Genomic DNA, 22,316 nt, shown 5'->3' on the forward strand with positions numbered 1-22,316 from the left:
TACCGGTACCTATCTGACCCCTAATTCGAACAGGAGTTTAGAATAAAAGCCTCCCAAGAAGAAAAACTTTTAAATTCATCTTATCTATGTTTGTGAGGAAATTTGTTAAAGTATGACTGTTAAACACGGCTGAACAGATATGAATTTAATTTGACACACACATCGTTTACAATCTGAAACAATACTTAAGATACATATGTATTAATTAATTGTGATTGGAGAGCAATCAACGAGTCAAAATCTAGAGCTTCGGAAAGCGCGATCTACATACTTAGTGTGAGGCAATCTATGGACGCTTGTCACCGAAATTACGAACATTGACATATCCCGCTCCACCACACCATCAACTCAACAGTAAAGGTACAGTTAGGACTCAGGCTGCACCAGTGTTACTACAGTCGGCAGCATTACTACTGCATTGCTGCCGCAAATAATAAAATCGATGTTGCTGTCCGGGTTTTTTGCGGCAGCACTGCAGTCGGCAGCGAGGTCGATCCGCAATACTGCATCAGTAACGCTGGTGCAGTCTGGATCCGAATGGCACCTTAACGCTGCATCAGAAATTTACTATGCTGAGGTCGCAATCCATATTTTAACAATACACCTTTTTTTGGGCAGTCGAGTCGTGTAAAAAGCCGCAATTCATCTGAGCGTGAATATGAGCCACAAAATGCCATCACTACATTATGGTTCGTACACTTCGTACTATTGTTTAGAAAACTAGCCAGCCTAGTTACCAATTAGGCCTGCCACTTAGCTATTAGCGCACTTTCGATCGGGCAACCACCTCGTAGCCAGGAGTTTCACCAGGCTTTGCCACTAGTGAAGAATATCTGGGGGCAGGCACGGCAGTGCCCCCGCCAAGAGGAGCTAAGCGAAGCGCAAGGGCACTACCTACCTTTTCTCGAAGCGCTTCGTCGTTTTTTCGAACCCTCATAACTTGGGTTTGGATTATAAGTACCAGATAAACAAAATTCTGTCATATGGGGATATGAGTGGACTTATTAATCACAAAATAGTTCAGTTGCATAGTAGTAGCTGTTATTCAGTAGTAGTAGTGTGTTTCAGTTGTACTTTAGATTTTTTATCCATGTCTAAAAAACTAAGGGTGAAAAGGGGGTGGAAAAGGGCGTTAGGGGGGAAAAGAAAAGGGGATTGAAATTTGTATGGGGAATCAGTAAAAAGCAGATTGTATTTAATATGCCCCCAGAATACTATTACTTATTCTGTGCCCCAGATACGTATTTCAGGATTCTTTAGGGTACTTCCTGAAGTCCTAGGAAGCTGATATTTGGTATGTAAGAATAGTTTTAGTACACAAACATCAAAAAAAATCAAAAACATGAAATTTTTATTTGGATGGATTTTTGTATGGGGAATCAAATACCGCTGAACCGATTTGTTGAAATGTGGTATGTAGATAGTTTTTGTTATGGGAAAGGGAATAAATAGTCTTCAACCCCAAAATCACCCCGTAAGGGTAAAAAAGGGGTGGAAAAGGGCGTTAGGGAGGAAAAGGAGGTTGAAATTTTGTATGGGGAATCAGTAAAAAGCAGATTGTATAAAATATGCCCCCAGATGCGTTTTTCAGGATTTTGAATAGTAAACTACCCCCAACCCTTTAAATTAGGAGATGGAAGATTGTCATAAGCAACTTACAAAAAGAAGTGAAATCTCACCAAAAAAAATTCATGTATAATGTTGCCAAGACTAAACCATAAGGCTTGCACTGTCAAAAAGTTATCAGATCTCTTGTAGAGCCAAGCTTCTAACTCTACAAGCCCTAACTTCACAAACTCTACACCTTAGTCAAATTATGTGGCTTGGCCGTTTCGTTCGTAGCTCAACGGAACATTTTTTCGGGACAATTTCATATTTATCCCGCCCAGAATTAAGAGCTCTTCGAACCAGCCAAATAACGAAAAACGAAATAAAAATTTCCCCTTTATTATCTGTGGGTAAGGCCGTGTTGTAAGGCGCTCAAAGCGAAGCATTCGGCGGGGCGTGCAGCGTGGCGTCGGGCTCACAAGTGATTTGAGCAGCGTTCACTTTTGCATTTGTTTAAGAGCCCGTTATCGATTTTAGTCGCAAAAATGTAAAATTGATAGATTTAGTCGCTGAAATTGTACACCTTTTGATACGTAATAGAAATAACAAGTACTGGTTTCTATTAGCACGTCTTCTCATCTTGCCGATTTACACATAATTTTCTTGAAAACAGACACTAAATTAGTAATGATTTTTGTTCTGATAGACGTTTAGATAAACACGCGTAAGGCACTGATTTTGTCGGTCTTATTTGTAAATTTCGTAAAGTTTAGAGGGCTAAAAATGGTAATTTTGTATTACACGTATTCTGTACTCCACCTTTTACAAACTACGTTTTTATTATTATGACTTTGAAGTAGTGTAAATGAAAGTTAGACGAAACCAATTTTCTCCACAAATTACTTGAAAACAAGTGACAATTTCTCTGAAAATCGACTTAATTTCAACGTGATTTTGATACTTAAACAATCTACAACATTTGCTGAAACACTGTTCTTATACATCAATTTGTATAATTTACCGCCATATTTTTTTGATGAATTTTTAAAAACTGCTCCTTATCTTCATACATTACCGGCGATGCACAATCGCAACCTCATTATTAAAAGGCAAGATGAGAAAACGTGGTAATAGAAACCAAAACTTATTGTTAAGATATTACGTAACAAAGCGTGTATAATTTCAACGACTAAATCTATCAATTTTACATATTTACTGCACGCTGCACGCCCCGCCCCGCTGCCGCTGCACGCTCAACTCGAGCGAGCGTCCACTCAGGCTAGTCAGGCGGGTCAGGCCTTCCACTTACACTGGCACGGCAGAAAACTCCTCGCCCGCGCTCTCGTATCTTATTAAATTAGGTACCTGGGCTGCGCGCGCATCGCACAATGCTCGCTTTCGCCAACCTTGGGATGGGAACCGCGCAACAATACTTGGGACTTGATGCAACGAAAGTGCACTTCACATTCGCTTATTGTGTAAGAGACGAGCTTTTGGAAAATACTTTCTTAATTTCTCGATATGCGTTGACGGTTTAATGACTCTCACTTGTTTATAATTATGAATGCTGAAGGTTACATTCGGATGGCAATCGCAGCAGCAACGTTACTGTTGCAACGTTATCTCTGCAGCATTGAAGCGGGCAATATCATGGTTAACCACGTTGATAAATTGCCTTGTTGTCGTTACCGCATCGCTGTCGCGATTACAATATTTAATCCGACCCTCATTTTAGAGTCCATCTAAGCTAACTCTGACTGAACAAAGTGTTGAGGTGTCATAAGTTGAAAAGTCTGTGCAGAGACAGCTTAGTCCGACTCTATCAAGGGGATTGACATTGACACCACCCGAGTAATGCTGGTATCGTCGCCATCCGAATTTCACTTTTAACGTTTCAACTACAACTTTTCCTTATTAGCGTGGTTTTCGGCAACCTCTTTTGCAAGTTAATACAGATAAGTGTGGCTGCGCGATAAGTGTGGCTGGCCTTCACTTTGGGGCCTATTTATACAATTAGTAGGGTGGCCGAACAGGCTTTAGGTTACTTTTCGCTCATGTCTTCTCGGACATGGGTATATTTGGTATCAGTACATTCAGTATGATATGCGGAATACAAATATATGAGATGACAAGCGCGAAAGTGGTGGGGGAAGTTGCTGTAACGTGATAAAGTCGGCAGTACAAAGTTTATTACTTTTTTCTTTTAAACATACCATGTGGGGTACCAAATGAAAAGGTTTTGTGAGTAGATCACAAATATATATAATAACATACTGTAACATTTTCACTACTTGATCTAATAAATTATTAGCAAACGTTCAAAAATCTCACAATCCATAGTTGACTTTGATTTTCTATATGTATAATGTGAAGAAATTATTAACCAGATATATAAAAACAAACAATATATTTGTGATCTACTCATTTGGCCCTTTCATTTGGTACCCCACATGGTATGTTTAAAAGAAAAACGTAAAAAACTTTGTACAGTCGAGGTCAAAGATATGTTTACACTTTTGCACCTTACTCCTTTGTAATAAGGCGAAAAATGTAAACTTATCTTTGCCATCGACTGTACCTACTGGCGACTTTATGACGTCACAGCAACTACCCCCACCACTTTCGCGCTTATCATCTCATATATTTGTATTCAGGACATCATACTGAATGTAGTGAATGTGCTGATACCAAATATACCCATGTCCGAGACGACATGAGCGAAAAGTAACCTAAAGCCTGATGTTCGGCCACTCTACTATGAGTTGTTTCAGTGTTCGACATCAACATATATTATATCAATCACTACATCTTATAAAACAAAGTTCCCCGCTGCGTCTGTCTGTCTGTATGTTCGCGATAAACTCACACCCACTGAACGGATTTTCATGCGGTTTTCACCTATCAATAGTGATTCTTGAGGAAAAGTTAGGTGTATATAAATAATTAGTTAAGGTTAACCCGTGTGAAGCCGGGGCTGGTCGCTCGTATATAATAAATCTTAAGTATATTAAAACGTGATTTAAACGAATAAAAATATAATATATTTCAAAGTGTCGAGATTATCGTCAAAATATTTTGTAGGCAATGACAAGTTTCTTCTTCCTCGCGTTATCCCGGCATTTTGCCACGGCTCTTGGGAGCCTGGGGTCGGCTTGACAACTAATCCCGATAATAATAATTGACGTAGGCACTAGTTTTTACGAAAGCGACTGCCATCTGACCTTCCAACCCAGAGGGAAAACTAGGCCTTATTGGGATTAGTCCAGTTTCTTCACGATCGATGATGTCCTTCACCGAAAAGCAATTGGTAAATATCAAATGATTTTCATACATAAGTTCCGAAAACGAGTCGGGGTTTGAACCCGCGACCTCCGGATTGAAAATTGCACGCTCTTACCGTTAGGCCACCAGCGCTTAGGCAATGACAAGTTTACGACCCCAAAACACGCGATAAAGTTATTTCAATGAACCCAAAATATTTTCGTTCATATAAAGAAATAAACATTGCAGTGTAACGTAACGGCGGACAATTTGTTTTATGCGAGTTCAATAGTCGCGTATGATTATGTTGTCGAGCGATTCGTAATTGCCCCTGTTCGAGTGCGCTCTATATTTAGCGGACGACTGATGGTTCCGTTCACCTCCTAACGCGTATCCATGCATGAGTCGATGGCTTCACTATCAGACCAGATGCACTTAATGTGATAATGAGCAGATGCACATAAAATATTTTAAACAAGATTATTTTTACAACTTTATTCAAAGAACGGATTTTTAACCTGTCATAAATCGTCACGGTGCCGTGAAATCGGTATCTGTTCCAAAATTAGTGCGATGCGGTCACGATCGAAAACCACAAGCTTTGAACGTCGCCGCGGCCGCGGCCGCGCACGGTGGTGGGACGTAGGCAGCAGTGGAGGCAACAATGGTGCGCCGGCGACAGTGCGCCCGGCACGCTCACGCGAATATGCTGTGCCCCGCGCGGTGCTCCTGCTTCCTGTGCCGCGAGCTGCAATCCTGCCGCGCCGCCGACGCCCGCAAGCCGCCTAACAAGATGTGCGACAACTTCATCCTGAAGAAAGCGGAGGCGTGGGAGCCGATGAAGTTTATACGCGGAGCCGCCAGGCTGTCGGTCCGACACTGGCAGAATAGGGAGCCGGCTACCCCGGCCAAGACCAGGCTCGCCACCCACAAGTCCACCAGCTGCGAACAGCTGTACCCGCATCCCTCAGAAGAAGAGGGAATGTTCGGGATGAGAAGGGCTCCGAGCACGGATCGCGTCAAACCCCAATCCGAGCACAAAAGTGTATTCAAGTTGCTTGGCAACTCACGTCACAAAAAAGTAAGCAGCAGTGATGCATCTGAATCTAAAGTGCGACGTAGTGTCCTGAATTTCAGGAAGAATGACCCGCCTAACTCTAAAAATATTCACGAGAAATATGTTCCTCTCCCGCAGGCGTCTCCATTGGAACACATCTACAGTGAACCAAGGCCCTGGACCTCCCAGTTTGACGACTGCTGCCGGCCTCCAGTGTACCAAAGTGTTGAGAAAAGAAAGGAAGATAGAGCATCGATTGCTGAAAGGAATATGTATAGTAGTCGACCGGCGTGCTACGAGGAGTTAGCACACAGGCTTTCACAGGAAAATATGAAAAAACCAAGCCTTCCCCTTACTGAGGGTGGTTTGGCTAATAAAATAACACAGAATAATAATAAAGTGGTAATTTATTTTGGAGATTCTATCATCCGCAAACACGGTGAGCAAAGGATCACAGAAGAAAATAATAATAATGAAGAAATACCCCACAAGGAGGAAGTGATTTATGCAAATCGTCTCTTAGATGAGACTGGGAATTTAGGACTCAGCAGGGAAGTGGATAAAGGAGGAACGCAGCTCGTCTCCGAAGTCGAAGTGCCGGAGGCGATTTATTCAGAGATTAAATCGGGTGAAAACGGGGATCCGTCGGAAACGGTGATCATCAACGACGCGACGTACAAGAAAGATGCGTTCGGGACTATGAGCTCTGACGGGTTTCTAATAGTAGAGTTTGAAGGTAACTTCGAGAGGGCCCGGCAGTTAGTGGACATGGTGCACGGAGGGACCGACCATCATGAGGCTACAGTGCTGGACGAAGACGAAAACTGTGACTGGAGCTTCATCCAAGATTGGCGTAAACGGTAAGTTAGCTGTTTTATGGTTCGACCCGGATTTGGAAGGTTATTATATTCCCTCGCGTGTGGTGCGGAACAGTAAGTAATAGAGAACGGTTAAATTGTTCATTCGGGAAGCGCGCGCGCCGACGAGATAACGTTTACGATCTTTTGTGTAAAGATAAAGCAAGCTGTTAAGTCATTAGCTTAGTGTTCCGATTTCCAGTCTTTAAACGGTGTGTAACATATGTAACACCTTACCTTACCATTTTTTTATACCTCGACGGTGGCAAATAAGCGTGCAGCCCGCCTGATGTAAAGCAGCCACCGGAGCCTATGGGCGCAATAAAACCAATAGGATCAACATTACAAGAAAAGTTAATTTCATGATTATAATTGAAAGAAAAACCTATTACGTTAGAAAACTGTAAATGGCTTTAAAAATATATTTAATATAATATATGTAACTTTACTAAACTTTTTATTCTCATTGAAAAACAAGTAGGTAGGTACTTACGCAACTAAGGAATTTTTTCGATTTAATAAGTTATTTTATTAATTGTAGGCTTACATGTATCTATATTATTAAAAGTACCTATAAAACTTGTCGATTTGTTGATTTGTATTCTAGTGTACTTATTATTAGATCAAAAAAATAGGTATTAAACAAAACAGTAAAAATCATTAAAATAAATTTTACTTGTTGTTTTCTATGTTCGCGTTCGCACACATTAATACACACTAAAAAAGCTACACAATTACATTAGATGAGTACCTAGCCTAGGTGGTAACCCCATGTGGTACTTCCAGAGTTGAAAAGGCCCAAAAGTATTTTACAAGGGGGCAAAGTTATTGTTTAACCTCTCGTGCCGTTGTATTGATGCACGAGCAAGCGAAAGATTCCAAAAATGAACCACCAGCGTAGCGAGTGATTCGAAATATGGAATCTTGAGCGTTGCGAGGGTTTCAAGGCACGACGGTTAAACAAATTTTGCCACCGAGTGAAACACAGAATGTTTCATAACACCAACACAAGGAAAATACTAACTGTAAAATATCGAACAAAATCGAAGCAAATCTATTTAAAATGAATATTATTAAATATATATTATATAAACTCGAAATTTGAATTTGATTACTTTGCATCACATCATGTAAATGAAATGCAACTTTCATATCAGTTATTCAACAATCAAGAGAGCCTTTACCAGCAGGTGTGGTGAATAAACAATTGCTTGTTTGTTGCCATTGGATGTACGTAAAAGTTCTATGAGATGTAACTATTAAGGGCCACTTGCACCATTCACTAACCCGGGTTTGACCAGTTAAACCTGGAGTTACCATGGTTACCAGTACAATTTGACACTGGATTAACGGTTTAACCGCTTAACCCCGGGTTAGTGGGATGATGCAAGTGGGCCTAAGTAGCTAAAAGAGATGTAGTCTAACTACTCTTTTAAGCTATATCTGTTTCTTCCATCAGGATTTAGCTTGTACCCGTCCATCTTGAACAAGCTCGTACATTTTGGGTAATCTTATTCTAGTATAATTATATATAATTCACCCCATTAGTACCTATTACTAACTATATGATAGACAAAGACATTTTATTTGCGTAAATATCTCATGCGTGGGCCTAACCCTTAGAGGATATAACCAAACGGAGACGCCTTGTCTGTAATTTTCTGTACAAAAGTCTGCCGATTTTTGCGGGGGAGGGGAACGTAAACTCGGAACGTAAATATAGCCATGTCATATAAACGTGAGTTCATACATTGTGTATGACCGTTGGCCGACTATTTGCGACAGAGGGGAACGCCTGTTAATGGCTACTCCGTTTGGTTATATCCTCTAAGGCCTAACCGCTAGAATAGTAGCTGCAATGGGAACAATGAGACAGTTATTCTTGGCCTTTCTTCGCAGCGCCTGCGGGAAGCAAGCATTAATTGCATAGCAATTCTTTGGATAACAATCGACGGTCGCTGAACTCGTGCGAGCTTCTGCTTTTGTATCGTAATCGTCCTCTTCACTAAAAACTACGCAACTCTCAACCTTATTTTATAAAACTCGATCCTCAAGTTTAAAGATCCTGCAAAAAAATTGAGATATTCTTTTGTCCTGTCAATCTGTTACATGATTTCCTAACGCCGCTTTGTCGATAATAGCTTCCTTGAGAGCGTCGTTTTATAATGAACAACTTTAGTTGAGTTTTCTTGTTTTATCATTTCTTACGGAATCTTCGTCTGATTAATTATCAACACTTTCTTGTTTAATTAATGCTGTTACGAATTAATTACTCGTATCTCGCTCGTAGGGAGTTCAGGTTGTATTCTCTAATTAGTAGACTAGTAACTACGGATGTTTATTTGTTTTTAAGAATTATAAGGGCGATTCTATTTGTTTTTTTTAACATGCATACTCTAACTTGATGCTTGGCTATTGGCCATGCGTTTTTGGCCATCGTTTTGGTATATTTAAGATCAGATATTTAAAGGATCAACCATGGACCTGCCAAAAAGTGTCTGATTCATACATTTAATCTGATACATTTCGATATCGTTTTATCAGCAGCAATTTGCATTTCAATGTTAGTAACGTGCCATAGTAACTCTTTTATAGGGTATGCTCCCAGTCCTCGCTTTCTATACGAAGATAAGTCCGGGAAATTCTGGTTGTCGTCATACAAATCAGTACCGGGAGCTCCCGAATAGTGACCTGTCCTTCATATAACTTTGGAGAATTGGCAAGACATAAAAAAATATAGTATATTCCTTTATTTGCTTAGAAATGGTGAAAGGATTAGATTTTATTTTGCTGATAAAGGGCCTGGCCGGATCGCAGTAGTAAAATCGCCCCTGGCTGAATTAGAAATATTGTTTTGCAAGTTTATTTGTTTTATTATAAGATATAATTTTGCTGAATATTAAGCCTTAAATACTTACGATTAGCGAAACAATTAAAAAAATAAAAGACAGTTTTTAATTTTTATTAGCCAAATTCTTTTGCCGCCGTGTTCGAAATTCAAAATGAGAGTCTTTGAATTTCGATCACGGTGGAACAACTTACTTTCTCTGTTTATTATTGAATAATGATGGGTACAAAGTAAGGAACCGATTTGAATAATACTCCTATCCTATATAAATAGCTTATTTCGACTTTATTGATCCCAACTAATATTTTTAAAAAAATGTAATAGAATATTAAAATGTGTATATTATATCAAAATATGGAAGACGTCGAAAAAAAAAGAAAAACTTAAACAGGCAAAAATGTTGACTTTAAAAGACGCTATATGACCTTATTTTTTTTTATAAATGTATCTTAAATACATGCATAAAATATCCAAAGGACATGGCAATCGATAAAGTAGTTTGGCTATTAATTTTTTTTTTTTTTAATTATTTCGCTAACCGTAAGTATTTAAGGCTTAATATGCAGCAAAATTCTATATTATAATAAAACAAATAAACTTGCATAACAATATTTCTAATTCAGCCAGGGGCGATTTGGCCAGGCCCTTTGACCATTAAACTAATAAAACTGGCCAAGTGCGAGTCGGACTCGCACATGAAGGGTTCCGTACCATTACGCAAGAAACGGCAAAAAAAGTCACGTTTGTTGTATAGGAGCCCCACTTAAATATTTATTTTATTCTATTTTTAGTATTGGTTGTTATATTAGCGGCAACAGAAATACATCATCTGTAAAAAAATTCAACCGTCTAGCTATCACGGTTCATGAGATACAGCCTGGTGACAGACGGACAGACAGACAGGCAGACAGCGGAGTCTCAGTAATAGGGTCCCGTTTTTACCCTTTGGGTACGGAACCCTAAAAATGTGCTCAACGAAATATATGATGATTTAAAAACGTAATTTTCCTCATAAGTAAGCGTATCTGCGTGGTGCGTATAGAAAGTATCGCTTTATATATCCGCCCCTTAAAATTTTATAGATTCGCCCATCAATGATATAATAGCCGCAACAACACGGGTTATGTAACTACAATAGGGATGTTGACATGAATCGCGAAAATATAAAATGTTATGTTTTTACCATAGCAGGGAATATTAGAATGCTAAAATAGTTATACGATACAAGTGCGGAAAAGAGGAAATTCGAAACGAGTGGCGATAAATTAAAACACGACCGCAGGGAGTGTTTTAAATCGACACGAGTTGCGAATTACCTATTCGCACGTGTATCGTACAACGTTTTACAGTACATATGGCCCTTTAAACTTTCGACATATGCACGAAAAGTGCTCTTTTACGCACTAGTGCGAGAAAGTAGCACCATATATACTGTAAATCATATTTTGTAAGTGTAAATATGCGTAATAAATTAATTTTATAATTAATAGTGTTTAAAATAATGCCCAGCAATCACGTGACTGCAAACGCAAATCGGAGCGCGTGACGTCACGGTGTGAGAAACACACAGACAAGTTGCGGTGGTCCTCTGGCACTGACAGTAGTTGACTGTCTGTTTGTCTGTCACCAGGCTATATCTCATGAATCGTGATAGTTAGAAAGTTGAAATTTTCACAGATGATGTATTTCTGTTGCCCCTATAAAATCAAGTACTAAAAACAGAATAAAATAAATCTTTAAGTGGGGCTCCCATACAACAAACGTGATTTTTTTGCTGTTTTTTTGCGTAATGGGACGGAAGTGACGGAACCCAAAAATCTAAATCACTAGTGATTCACTTATCAACAAGACGATAACTGACAATAATACCTTTTTGATCGCACATGTCTTAGCTGACTAGGTATCAGTCCGCCGGACGATATCGGCCTGTCAGTTGTTCGGAACTGACGAATTTTTGTTCCAACTGACAGACCGATATCGTCCGGCGGACTGATAGTCAGTGGGCCCTTTAAGGTGGGTCAAACTCATCAAGATCAAAAGGCCGTGAAGGATCACCAAGGACAAGCGGAAGCATTGCTAAACTTAATTTTTCACGCTTCTGCAGCCTACAGATAAGGTTGAAATTAGCGTAAACATTTTTTACGAATTGCGCTACACATTGTGTTCATGCATGGGTAACAATTAATTACACGTCACGTTAGTTTGTTTACCAAGCCTGGCGTGTGTAGGTAGGTACCAACATGCTAGTACCTTCAACATCATCACTTAAGGCCCAGTAGTTTCGTGTTCTTTTCTCACTCTCACTGAGTAATACAAAAAAAAAGTGACTAATATTTATAAAAAGTTATCGCTCAGTTCCCTCAATTTTAGGGTTCATTGCTCATGTTGCTCATTTTTAAGGTCCCGTACTCGCGTACTCGTAGAATCACTTTGAAATGTGTTGTCCTTCTGTCCGTCTGTGAAGACTCTTTATCTCGGGAACGCGTGGAGGTATCGAGTTGAAATATAAACCTTACTCAGGTCTACGGTCCCGTTTATGCCGCAATAAACGTGTATTTTGAAACTCAAGGGAATCAACATTGAAAACTATGTAATTTGGCAAGTAATGTCGTCTTACATTACAAATATAGGGAAAAATCTGAAAACATTTTTGTAAATAATAAAATAATAAAAAATTTAATAGTGAAATTTGTACGGAACTGGGTGAGTCAAACTCGCTCCTGGCCGGTTTTTCGAAATAATTTTCACATGTTTAGTTTTTGTGCAAAATTTATCATAATTTTTAAAGTGCATAATTTAGATCTACATGTTCGTGATTTTTTTCTATCGAGCGAATGTCAAAAACTCAGGATTTGTCTTGGCGTCTTGGGTAGTTTTTATACCAACAAACTAAATTTTAGAAAAGTAGCATAGACAAATATAATATAGCGGGTACGTATAAAATATGTTTACTATTACTTTACCAATATTTATATGTATTTATTTATTATACGTACCTTAACTTTATAGGTGCCTACCCTATACAGGCAATCAATTGTTACATTTATTGACTAGAATTAAGTTACAAATCCTACTGCCAAACGAAGCTTTGAAGCTTATTTGAAACGCGCTATAAAATTAGCACCTGCCGTTTCCAAAGACAATTTTAACAAATTCAATAGACAATAAAATTTTGCAACGCCATTGTGGAATTGGACACAACCTCTCCGTCATGAAATATACGGTTATTTGGACTCAATTAACAATTATCAACATAGACGAGTAAAATTCCAACATTTTGTTATAACCGCTCAACCCCGGGTTAGTGGGATGGTGCAAGGGGCGCTTAGTGGCGGTTACACTTACTTTACTCTTTGCTTAGCAGTGTCAAACTAACATATTCGCTAACGTCAGCGTAACTTACTTTCTATACATCTCGCTCGCACTAATAAGCGAACACGAGCGAGATGCATACCTCTAGAAAGTAAGTTGCATACACGCTAGCGAATTTGTCAGTGTCTAACTGGTGGTAGCCGTACTGGCCCCGTAGACAACATGCCAATCGCTGTGACGCAACTGTCACTGTCACACTAATATGGAAGAGTGATAGAGAGACGCGAAGCGATTCGATGGCGAAGCGCAAGCAATCGTCACCTTGGCTAGGCCGCCTGAGCCGCGAATTATTCAACATTCCCATACTGTAAATTCTTCCTTAATGTAATTGTATTCCAGCAGATTACCGTCTTATTCGTATCGTATTAAAAGCAACATCGCTTGACATGGATTGAGCTTGCAGTGCCTTCTCCGGACGTTTGATTAGTTATGTCATGTTTACTTCCTTTGCTTAAGAGTCACGAACCTAGCCGCCGCCATACAATCCAAGTTACACTCCTCTATACTTAATTAAAAACAAAAAATTCGTACTTCGAATTTGACAGCCATAGAAGAAGGCGCTCCGCGGCTCCGTACACTGGCAACTTTCGTTGTCAAAAGTTGACGTTTGACAATCCTGAGGCCTACCTGTGGCCGCAAAATATATGAAGCAGTACAGCATCATCTACTTATGTTGTCAAGCTAGGGTGCACTCTTTTTCCTAGCCTTTAAATCTCTTTTACTATATAAGTAAGTGTAACTTTGCAAATGAGGTCTTTAGATGCACGACAGCCGCAGGCTGGAGTGCATTAAAGACTCGATTTGCATTACTCTTACCCCCGGAGTTACACACAATGTTTTTCATCACACTTGCGAAGAAAAAACTAAATTTTAAACGAAATCATTCTTAAATACGGTGACATTTTAAACATTCGTCCGCCATTTTTAAACTTTTTGACAGTTTAGGCATCGAAGGCACCCATCGGCATTCAGCCACAATTGAAAATTGTGTAAAAATATTTTAAAATGCTTTTAAATTTATCAAATTAAATATTAAACATAAACAAAAATATTAAGTTATAAACGTCAGTATTCTTGAGTAAAACCCATTTATACCTAGTAACTTCATATGAATAAGCAACATCATAAAAAAAGCTATAACTCACGAGTGAGTTATAGCTTTTTTTCACAATCCATAACTCACGCGGGAACAATATAGGACTTTCTCCTTCAGTACACCTGAATAAAATAAGATCTTTATCGAGCAAGTGTGATGAAAATAACTTTTTGGTTGAAACTGCATAAAGTACCTACGTAATTAGCTCTAGCAAGGCATGGCTACTCGTAGATTAGTCCCGCTCCGGTAGCCTTTGCCCGACGCTCGCTTTGGCCACGCCGTGGCGTGGGCACGCTCACTTTCCGAAATGCCCGACAACAGTAACTAGCCGATGTTCTAAAACTGAATACTTTTTCATTGGGCATGCAGAACCACCGTTACAACTCTAGGCTTATTGTGGTTTGTTCCGTGACAGACATTGGCGGTTATTAAACTAGGACAAGCTATTTATAAGGACAACAAATGACAAAGGCAAAACTTTGTACATGATGTGGGGACCCTTTGTTTGACATAATTATTTTAAGTCATAATTGTCATTAGTCATAATTCTGAAACCGTTAACTTTTCAGGATTTACCTCGGGTTATCCTATAGATAAGTTAGGTTGAAAAGCACGCGTTTCTGAGAAAAACCAAATTATGACTAATGATAATATGACAAACAATAGAGACCCACATGATGTATATCCATACTCTATATACTCTATAATCCATACTAATATTATAAATGCGAAAGTGTTTCTGTCTGTCTGTGTGTCTGTTATCTCTTCACGCTTAAACCGCTGAACCGATTTAGTTGAAATTTAGTTTACAGATAGTTTGAGTCCCGGGGATGGACATAGGATACTTTTAATCACCCCTTAAGGGGGTGAAAAGGGGGATGGAAATTTCTATGGGCAATCAATAACCGCTGAACCGATTTAGATGAAATTTGGTGAGGAGATTGAGTTGTGGGTAAGGATATAGTATAGTTTTTAGCCCCGAAATCATCCCTTAAGGATGAAAAAATGGGGTAGAAATTTGTAGAGGGGATCAATAATTTCTTTACAAATTACATAAGTCTTTTACCATTTCAGTTTTCGTAACAAATAAAGAAGCTCGGTGTGCTCAACAGATCGAGACAGTATTTCACGCCGGCCCACCGCCTACAGCTGTATAAAGCGCAGGTTCGCCCACACATGGAATACTGTTCTCATCTATGGGCAGGGGCACCCCAATACCAGCTTCTCCCTCTGGACCGCATCCAGCGAAGAGCGACTCGAATTGTCGACTGCCAGCGTACTTCGGAACGGCTTGACTCCTTGGCGCTGCGTAGAGATGTGGCCTCGCTCTGCATTTTCTATCGCGTGTATAACGGGGAGTGCTCCGAGGAATTGTTCGGATTAATCCCTGCAGCTTCTTTTCGCCATCGCCCTACGCGAAAACATTACCATCCTCACCACTTAGATGGTTGGCAGTCCTCAACTGTGCGTTTCTCTAGAAACTTCCTGCCTCGCACAGCTAAACTGTGGAATGAACTGTCGCCTGCGGTATTTCCGGACCGATATGACCTTCAAACCTTCAAGAAAAGAGCGTATTCCCATCTTAAAGGCCGGCAACGCACTTACAACTCCTCTGGTGTTGCGGGTGTCCATGGGCGGCGGTAATCGCTTTCCATCAGGTGATCCGTCTGCTCGTTTGCCTCCTATTTCATAAAAAAAAAAAAAAAAAAGAATATGTATTTTTGACCAATTATCCATACCTTTAAGGGTAAAAAGGGATGAGATGGGCGTGGATCAACTTCCAAGAAGTTGGAAAATTTGAAGAAATTGGAGAATTTGGAGAAGTTAGAGAATCTGAAGAAGTTGGAGAAGTGGAAGTGAAAGTGCAGTGAAGAAACAAAATCCCACCAAAAACATTTCATGTAAAATGTTGCCAAGACGAAACCAGCCTTACGCACTGTCAAAAAGTTATCAGATCTTTTGTAGAGCCAAGCTTCTAACTCTACAGGCCCTAACTTCACAAACTCTACACCTTAGTCGAAATATGTGGCTTGGCCGTTTCGCTACTGTCACATGGGCGTAAGGTGAAAAATGTTTTCACTATAAATTAATTTGTATGTAACAAAACGGCCAAGCCACATATTTTAGCTAAGGTGTAGAGTTTGTGAAGTTATAGGGTCTATAGAGTTAGAAGCTTGGCTCTACAAAAGATCTGATATTTTTTTGACAGTGCATAAGGCTGGTTTCGTCTTGGCAACATTTTACATGAAATGTTTTGGTGGGATTTCACTTCTTTTGTAAGTTGCTTATGACAATCTTCCATCCCCTACTTTAAAGGGTTTGGGGTAATTTACTATTAAAAATCCTGAAATTTCGCATCTGGGGGCATCTTTCATACAATCTGCTTTTTACTGATTACGCCCTTTTCCACCCCCTTTTCACCCTTACAGGATAACTTTGGGGTTGAAAACTATTCTATATCATCCCCATAACAAAAACTATCTACATACCAAACTTTAACTAAATCGGTACAGCGGTTATTGATTTTCCATACAAAATTCCACCCCCCTTTTCACCCCTTAGGGGCTAAAAATACAATTTTTGATTTTTTTTTGTTGTTTGTGTACTAAGACTATCGTAAATACCAAATTTCAGCTTCCTAGGAGTTCAGGAAGTACCCTATTGATGCGAGAGTTAGTGACAAAATAGGGGTTTTTTAGATATGAATACAATCTGAAGTATAAGAGCTATGCAATTGAAATTTTTTTTATGCTTAATAAGTCTACTATTGGCATCATATCCCGAGATTTTCGTTTATCTGGTATAATCCAAACCCAAGTTATGAGGATTCAAAAAACGACGAAGGGCTTCGAGAAAAGGTAGGTAGTGCCCTTCCGCTTCGCTTTGCTCGTCTTGGCGGGGGCACGGTAGTGCAGATTAATAAATAAAAGAAAATATAATTTCTTTAAAAAGGGACTATATGACCTTTTATTGCAAAATCGGCCTCATGTATTGCTGGTGCATTCGGTAACTTAAGGGTAGGGTTAATTTAGCTGTATGTCCTCAGACCGTCGAGCGGCGGACGGCCCGACGAGTGGTGTGGCGTGGCGGGCGCGCGCGCGCTGCGCGTGCGCGTGTGCGCGGCGGCAGACGCGCCCGCTGCCGCGCACGCGCGCCGTCTGTCGCCGCCGCCGCCCGCGCGCCGCGCCTCCACCCCGCCGCCGGTGGACCCCGACAACAAGCGTGAGTATGATATGTCACTACAAATTCTCTGGCACTACTTATTATACTTAGTCCGACACGCAACACTCACAACAAATACCTCCAAAGTGACTCCGATTTTAAATGTGATTTAATAACAATAATACAGTTTTTTTAACAACAAATAACTAGTTATTTGTTGCAGCCCTGACCAGCCACAAAGAGTCGGCAAACGGCGCCGTGACGCTGAAGACCGTGAGCGGCGTGTCGCCGCTGACGGCGGCGTCGGCGCCGGTACGCGGCGCGCCGCCACAGACAAGCTACGCGCTCGAGCGGCGACCACGCCACGACCACCACCATCGCCCGCCCGACACGCAACCTGCTCAGGTCAGTCCAAGTCACAGATCTAGAACGCTTACGCTTAAAGATAATAAAATTGAAGTGTGCAAAAGGGAAGCCATCAAGACCTATATGAAGATTTCATGAGTGCGAAAGAAACAGGTGACAAATTTAAAAACGTTATATTTCTCAAGCCTCCTAGCGCCCCGCTTGAATGTACCAAAACGTAGGGTTGGCGAACTGGAAAATACGGAAAGCTGCATTTATTACAAAATCAAATAATTTACGGAATCACACACCTTACTGATTCTGAATTGAATACTTCTAACTTGACATCATTCGGATTTTCGTCGCGCTTTTGATCGAGCAACGAGTATTGCATTGCACGCGCGCGTCGCGCATTGTACATTCTAAATTCTAAATCAGTTCTGTGTTCAAGTTCATCTCTATAGTACTTACAGTGTGAACTAGGCGATCAAAATACCTATCAATTTCATGATTGGAAGTTAAGGAAGGTTGCCCCTTGTTTTTTTTACTGCGCATATTTATTATTAGTTATATATACAGTAATATTTAATAAACTAGCGACCCGCCCCCGCTTCGCACGGGTAATTCAACTAATTTACACAAAACCTTTGTAAATTGTACCTTCCTCTTGAATCATTACCAGAGGGCGGAATTGCTCATGGCAAAAATCAAACGTTAATAGAGTTGGTACGTTGAATTTTTATCGACTTTTTCAGCTATCGATAAGTTCAGTCACCTTTTACATTTCTGACTTTAACATTAACCTCTTTGATTAGCTAGTTGACCATTTGACCTCTTTGATTAGATTAAAAGTAAATTGCACAGTGTGGCTCCTGTGATGTTGCTTATGTCCATGGGCGACGATGACTGCTTCCCTTCAGGCGGCTCGTCTGCTCGTTTGCTGACTATCATATAAAATAAAATAAACTACATTGATTTACGCGGTAGACGCAGCGGTAAGCGTATTTTCATTTTTATGGTTTCGTAGTCACCTAGAAACCCTTATAGTTTCGCTATGTATGTCTGTCTGTCCGAGGCTTTGCTCCGTGATCGTAGGTGCTAGAAAGCTGTAATTTGGCATGGATACATAAATCATGCATTGTGACAGAACGGTAAAATAAAAAGTTTTTTTTTTCTCCCATACACATTGTTTTTATTTATCTATTTTTTTGCGTTGTCCCAATAGTGTGGGGTATCGTTGGATATAGCGGAAGCCGCTCGACCCCAATTTCAAAGGAATACCGCAAATCGATGTACAGGTTAGCCTTTTGGCACATGCATACTAGAGGTCGAAACAAAAATTTTGACCCGCAGTTCCTAAAAAAATTTCGCTGGGGAGTGGTAAAACAGTTTTTTTTTGTATGGATAAAAAATTTTTTTTTCAAAACCTATTGAGTGTGGTAGCAAACGAAAGGGCTTTTTGAGGCAATTCTAAAAATATATCACATCATTACATTTCGGGCATTTTTTTTTTAAATTAAAACAAAAAGAATTTTCGAAACATACCAAGTTTGGGCTCCTACAGACACGATATGGCTGTTTTTTTTTTGTACAATATACCACAAATGATACGTGATATCCGCATGTCTAACCCCAAGAAAGCAATTTTGAAAATAATATCATTAATTTTTTTTTTTAATTTTTCAATTTTACAAAGTGACACAGTTCTACTTCAATACCTATTTCACGAGACTTATGGAACTATACTGCAGATACGGTACATATTAATCATAAAATGATACGTAATATCCATATATCCAACGGGAAATACCTCTTTAACCCTTTAACTGCGCCTTTTCATCAGTTGGTATAATTTGTTTAGTTATTGACACAAAAAATCAAGGTTGTATCCTCCAGCTACGATATACCTTACTGATTTTTTTTTGTACAATAAACCACAAATGATACGTAATATCTTGATATCGAACCCCAAGAAAGCAATTTTGAAAATAATATCAATAACAATTTTTTTTAATTTTTCAATTTTACAAAGTGACACAGTTCTACTTCAATACCTATTTTACGAGACTTATGGAACTATACTGCAGATACGGTACATATTAATCATAAAATGATACGTAATATCCATATATCGAACGGGAAATACCTCTTTAACCCTTTAACTGCGCCTTTTCATCGGTTGGTATGTTTTGTTTTTGACACAAAATATCAAGTTTGTATCCTTCAGATACGATATACCCTATCGATTTTTCTTTGTACAATACCTATATACCACAAATGATACGTAATATCTTATTATCTAACCCCAAGAAAGCAATTTTGAAAATAATTTCATTCGGTTCAAAAAGCCCTTTCGTATGATACCACATACGATCGGTTTTGGAAAAAAAATATTTTTTCCATACAAAAAAAAAATTTTTTACCCCCCCAGCGAAATTTTTTAGGAACTGCGGGTCAAAAAATTTGTTTTGGCCTCTAACTCTAACTCAAACGGCTAACCTGTACATCGATTTGCGGTATTTTATACGAACGGGTTAGACTAATAGTTCTTTCATAACGAATAAGGGTCTAAAACCATTTTTGATATAGTTAATATTTTCGGAAATAATCGCTCCGAAAGAAAAAAAAAGTGTCCCTGCCCCTCTAACTTTTGAACCAGGGATCCAAGAAATATGAAATTAATCGTGAAACAAAAGATTAATAAATAATTTTCAATGAAAACTATAGCGAACATGATCGGTCCAGTAGTTTTTGAGTTACTGCAAAAAATCTTCTTTTCTTAGTAAAAAGAGGTACAAAGCGCTGCAAAGGTGCTACTACTGATAGAATAGTAACAGCGAAACCCTACACTGAGCATGGCCCGACATGCTCTTGGCCGATTTTTCCTACATTCCGTTGATGCATGCATTTAACGCTGCGTTTATCGCAGGAAGCAACCGCACGCTTAAACAAATCCAAATTTAGAATTTTCGAAATTTATACAAAAATCACGTAACTAGATTACAAGTCTATGGAGACAGAGCCGCTAGTGAATAGTGAATAGTACAGATATGCACTTACTAAAGTTACGTAAACTGATGGCAGGTATTTACCGAAATGGTCTTACGAAAGCAAAGGCAAAACATCCAAAACAAACAAGTATCTAATTTGAACATGACCGCAAGCGTTGCAGGTTATAGCTCACAGTTACTGCGTTTATGGTCAGGCCAGTCATGACAGCAACTCAACAAGCCTAGCCTTATGTTCTCAATGGCAGAGCGGACGCAGGCTGCTCTTGAGCTCGTAAGCACCAGCATAACAAGACTGAGTAGTATTAAAAGGCCGCTTATCGTGTCTATTATTATTGCAACATTAGATTATATATATTATCATTCTATCTAATCACTCTTTGTTCAATGCCTCAAGCAAGGGCCTATTTTAGATTTAAGCTAGTTATTAATTTCGTTTTTATATATCTTGTATGTAAATAAATAAATGAATAAAATCAATAGTAGTTTCGTTTTGTAATATTAACAGCTATCAAGGCATGATTTTGTAAAAAGAGTATGTAATATGTATGCCACAAAATTATGTAAATAATTATCTTATCCATGAACGAAAATCATTCTGTATAGTTTAGCTACAGTAAAATATGTAAGTAACTTAGCTCTAACCCCGGGCGGACTCTCGATGGTGGCTCTCAGCCCAACACAGTACACCCAACCTAGAACTAAGGGGATGCTACCGCGAAAATAGTTGAAACTCTATCTATAACTTATGCAATTCTAAAGTCTGTCAAATAACTTTGTCAGTAGAAAAAGGCGCGATATTCAAATTTTCTATGGGACGATAACCCTTCGCGCCAAAATTTTTGAAGTTTGCCGTTTTTTCTCTAATGACGGAAATGGCCTGACAGACAACAGAGACGCAGACAATTTTTTAAATTTGTTGTCCGCTGTAGCCTGCTTAGTAGTTTGCCTGGGGTGGCATCCGCGTCCAAGAATCGACCAGGCCCCTATTTCACCACGGTGACAGGTGCGACAATTGTCGACATCACTGTTGCTGACGTCACAGGCCTCCATGGGCTACGGTTACCGCTTACCATCGGACGGGCCGTATTCCTGTTTGCCACCATCGTTGTATTATTAAAAAGAACTATTATATCGGCAAAAAACAGATGTTTATGATAATGACAATTGTCACAGATTTAAAAGAATTTTCGGTAATTCTTGACAGGAAATGAGTTCTGTGTCGGAATTTCGTGACAATTGTCGTGTTTCTTGTGACAATTGTCGTTAGTACTTATTTATTGGCGATATAATGGAGTTTTTTTTATGTTGGTGACAAACAAGCACACCGCCCGTCCGGTGGTAAGTGGTTACCGTAGCCTATGGAGGCTTGTGACGTCAGCAACATTACTTACATAGGCTTAAAATTATTTTGGCATCTAATAAAGCGCGGTTCGGCCCGCTCCGGCTGATGTAAATGTACGTTATACTGGTTTACCCGAGCGATAAACTCGGCATGCGATTGAAACGAGTAAATGACATAGGCAAAACCGCATGTTACGTTACTGCGGTTTAGCTATACTGTAACATTATGGGGAGAAAATGCAGAAAGGTTGTGGTGTTTAAGAATAGTAGGTATTTAAGTACCTGCGAAACAAGTTATACTTCTCGGTTTTCGATAGTCTCCATAAGCATCACACGAACCTGCCGCCAAAACGACGCTCCCAAACAAGCGAAGTTATAACTTACTGCTTAACGAAGTTGGTATAATTATACGGCGCTT

At 39.5% G+C, this 22,316-nt stretch overlaps 1 protein-coding gene and 1 long non-coding RNA gene across 2 annotated transcripts in view; one reads left to right on the plus strand and one right to left on the minus strand.

Moving 5' to 3' along the window:
• Positions 1–1,691: 1,691 nt before the first annotated feature.
• Positions 1,692–16,121, minus strand: LOC134741475 (uncharacterized). Its single transcript, XR_010127883.1, has 2 exons — positions 16,044–16,121; positions 1,692–1,798 (listed from the first exon to the last, which is right to left on the minus strand). It is a non-coding gene; the product is annotated as an uncharacterized LOC134741475 (long non-coding RNA).
• LOC134741474 (ankyrin repeat and BTB/POZ domain-containing protein 2) overlaps positions 5,235–22,316 on the plus strand; it is a 41,518-nt gene continuing 24,436 nt past the window's right edge. The window contains exons 1-3 of the mRNA XM_063674260.1: positions 5,235–6,726; positions 17,086–17,261; positions 17,425–17,606. Coding sequence (XP_063530330.1) covers positions 5,474–6,726; positions 17,086–17,261; positions 17,425–17,606 — 1,611 coding nt within the window. The 5' untranslated portion in view covers positions 5,235–5,473. The remainder of the gene's footprint in view (positions 6,727–17,085; positions 17,262–17,424; positions 17,607–22,316) is intronic.

This window comes from Cydia strobilella, chromosome 5 (genome assembly GCF_947568885.1).
Source record: "Cydia strobilella chromosome 5, ilCydStro3.1, whole genome shotgun sequence".
Taxonomy (NCBI): Eukaryota; Metazoa; Arthropoda; class Insecta; order Lepidoptera; family Tortricidae; genus Cydia; species Cydia strobilella.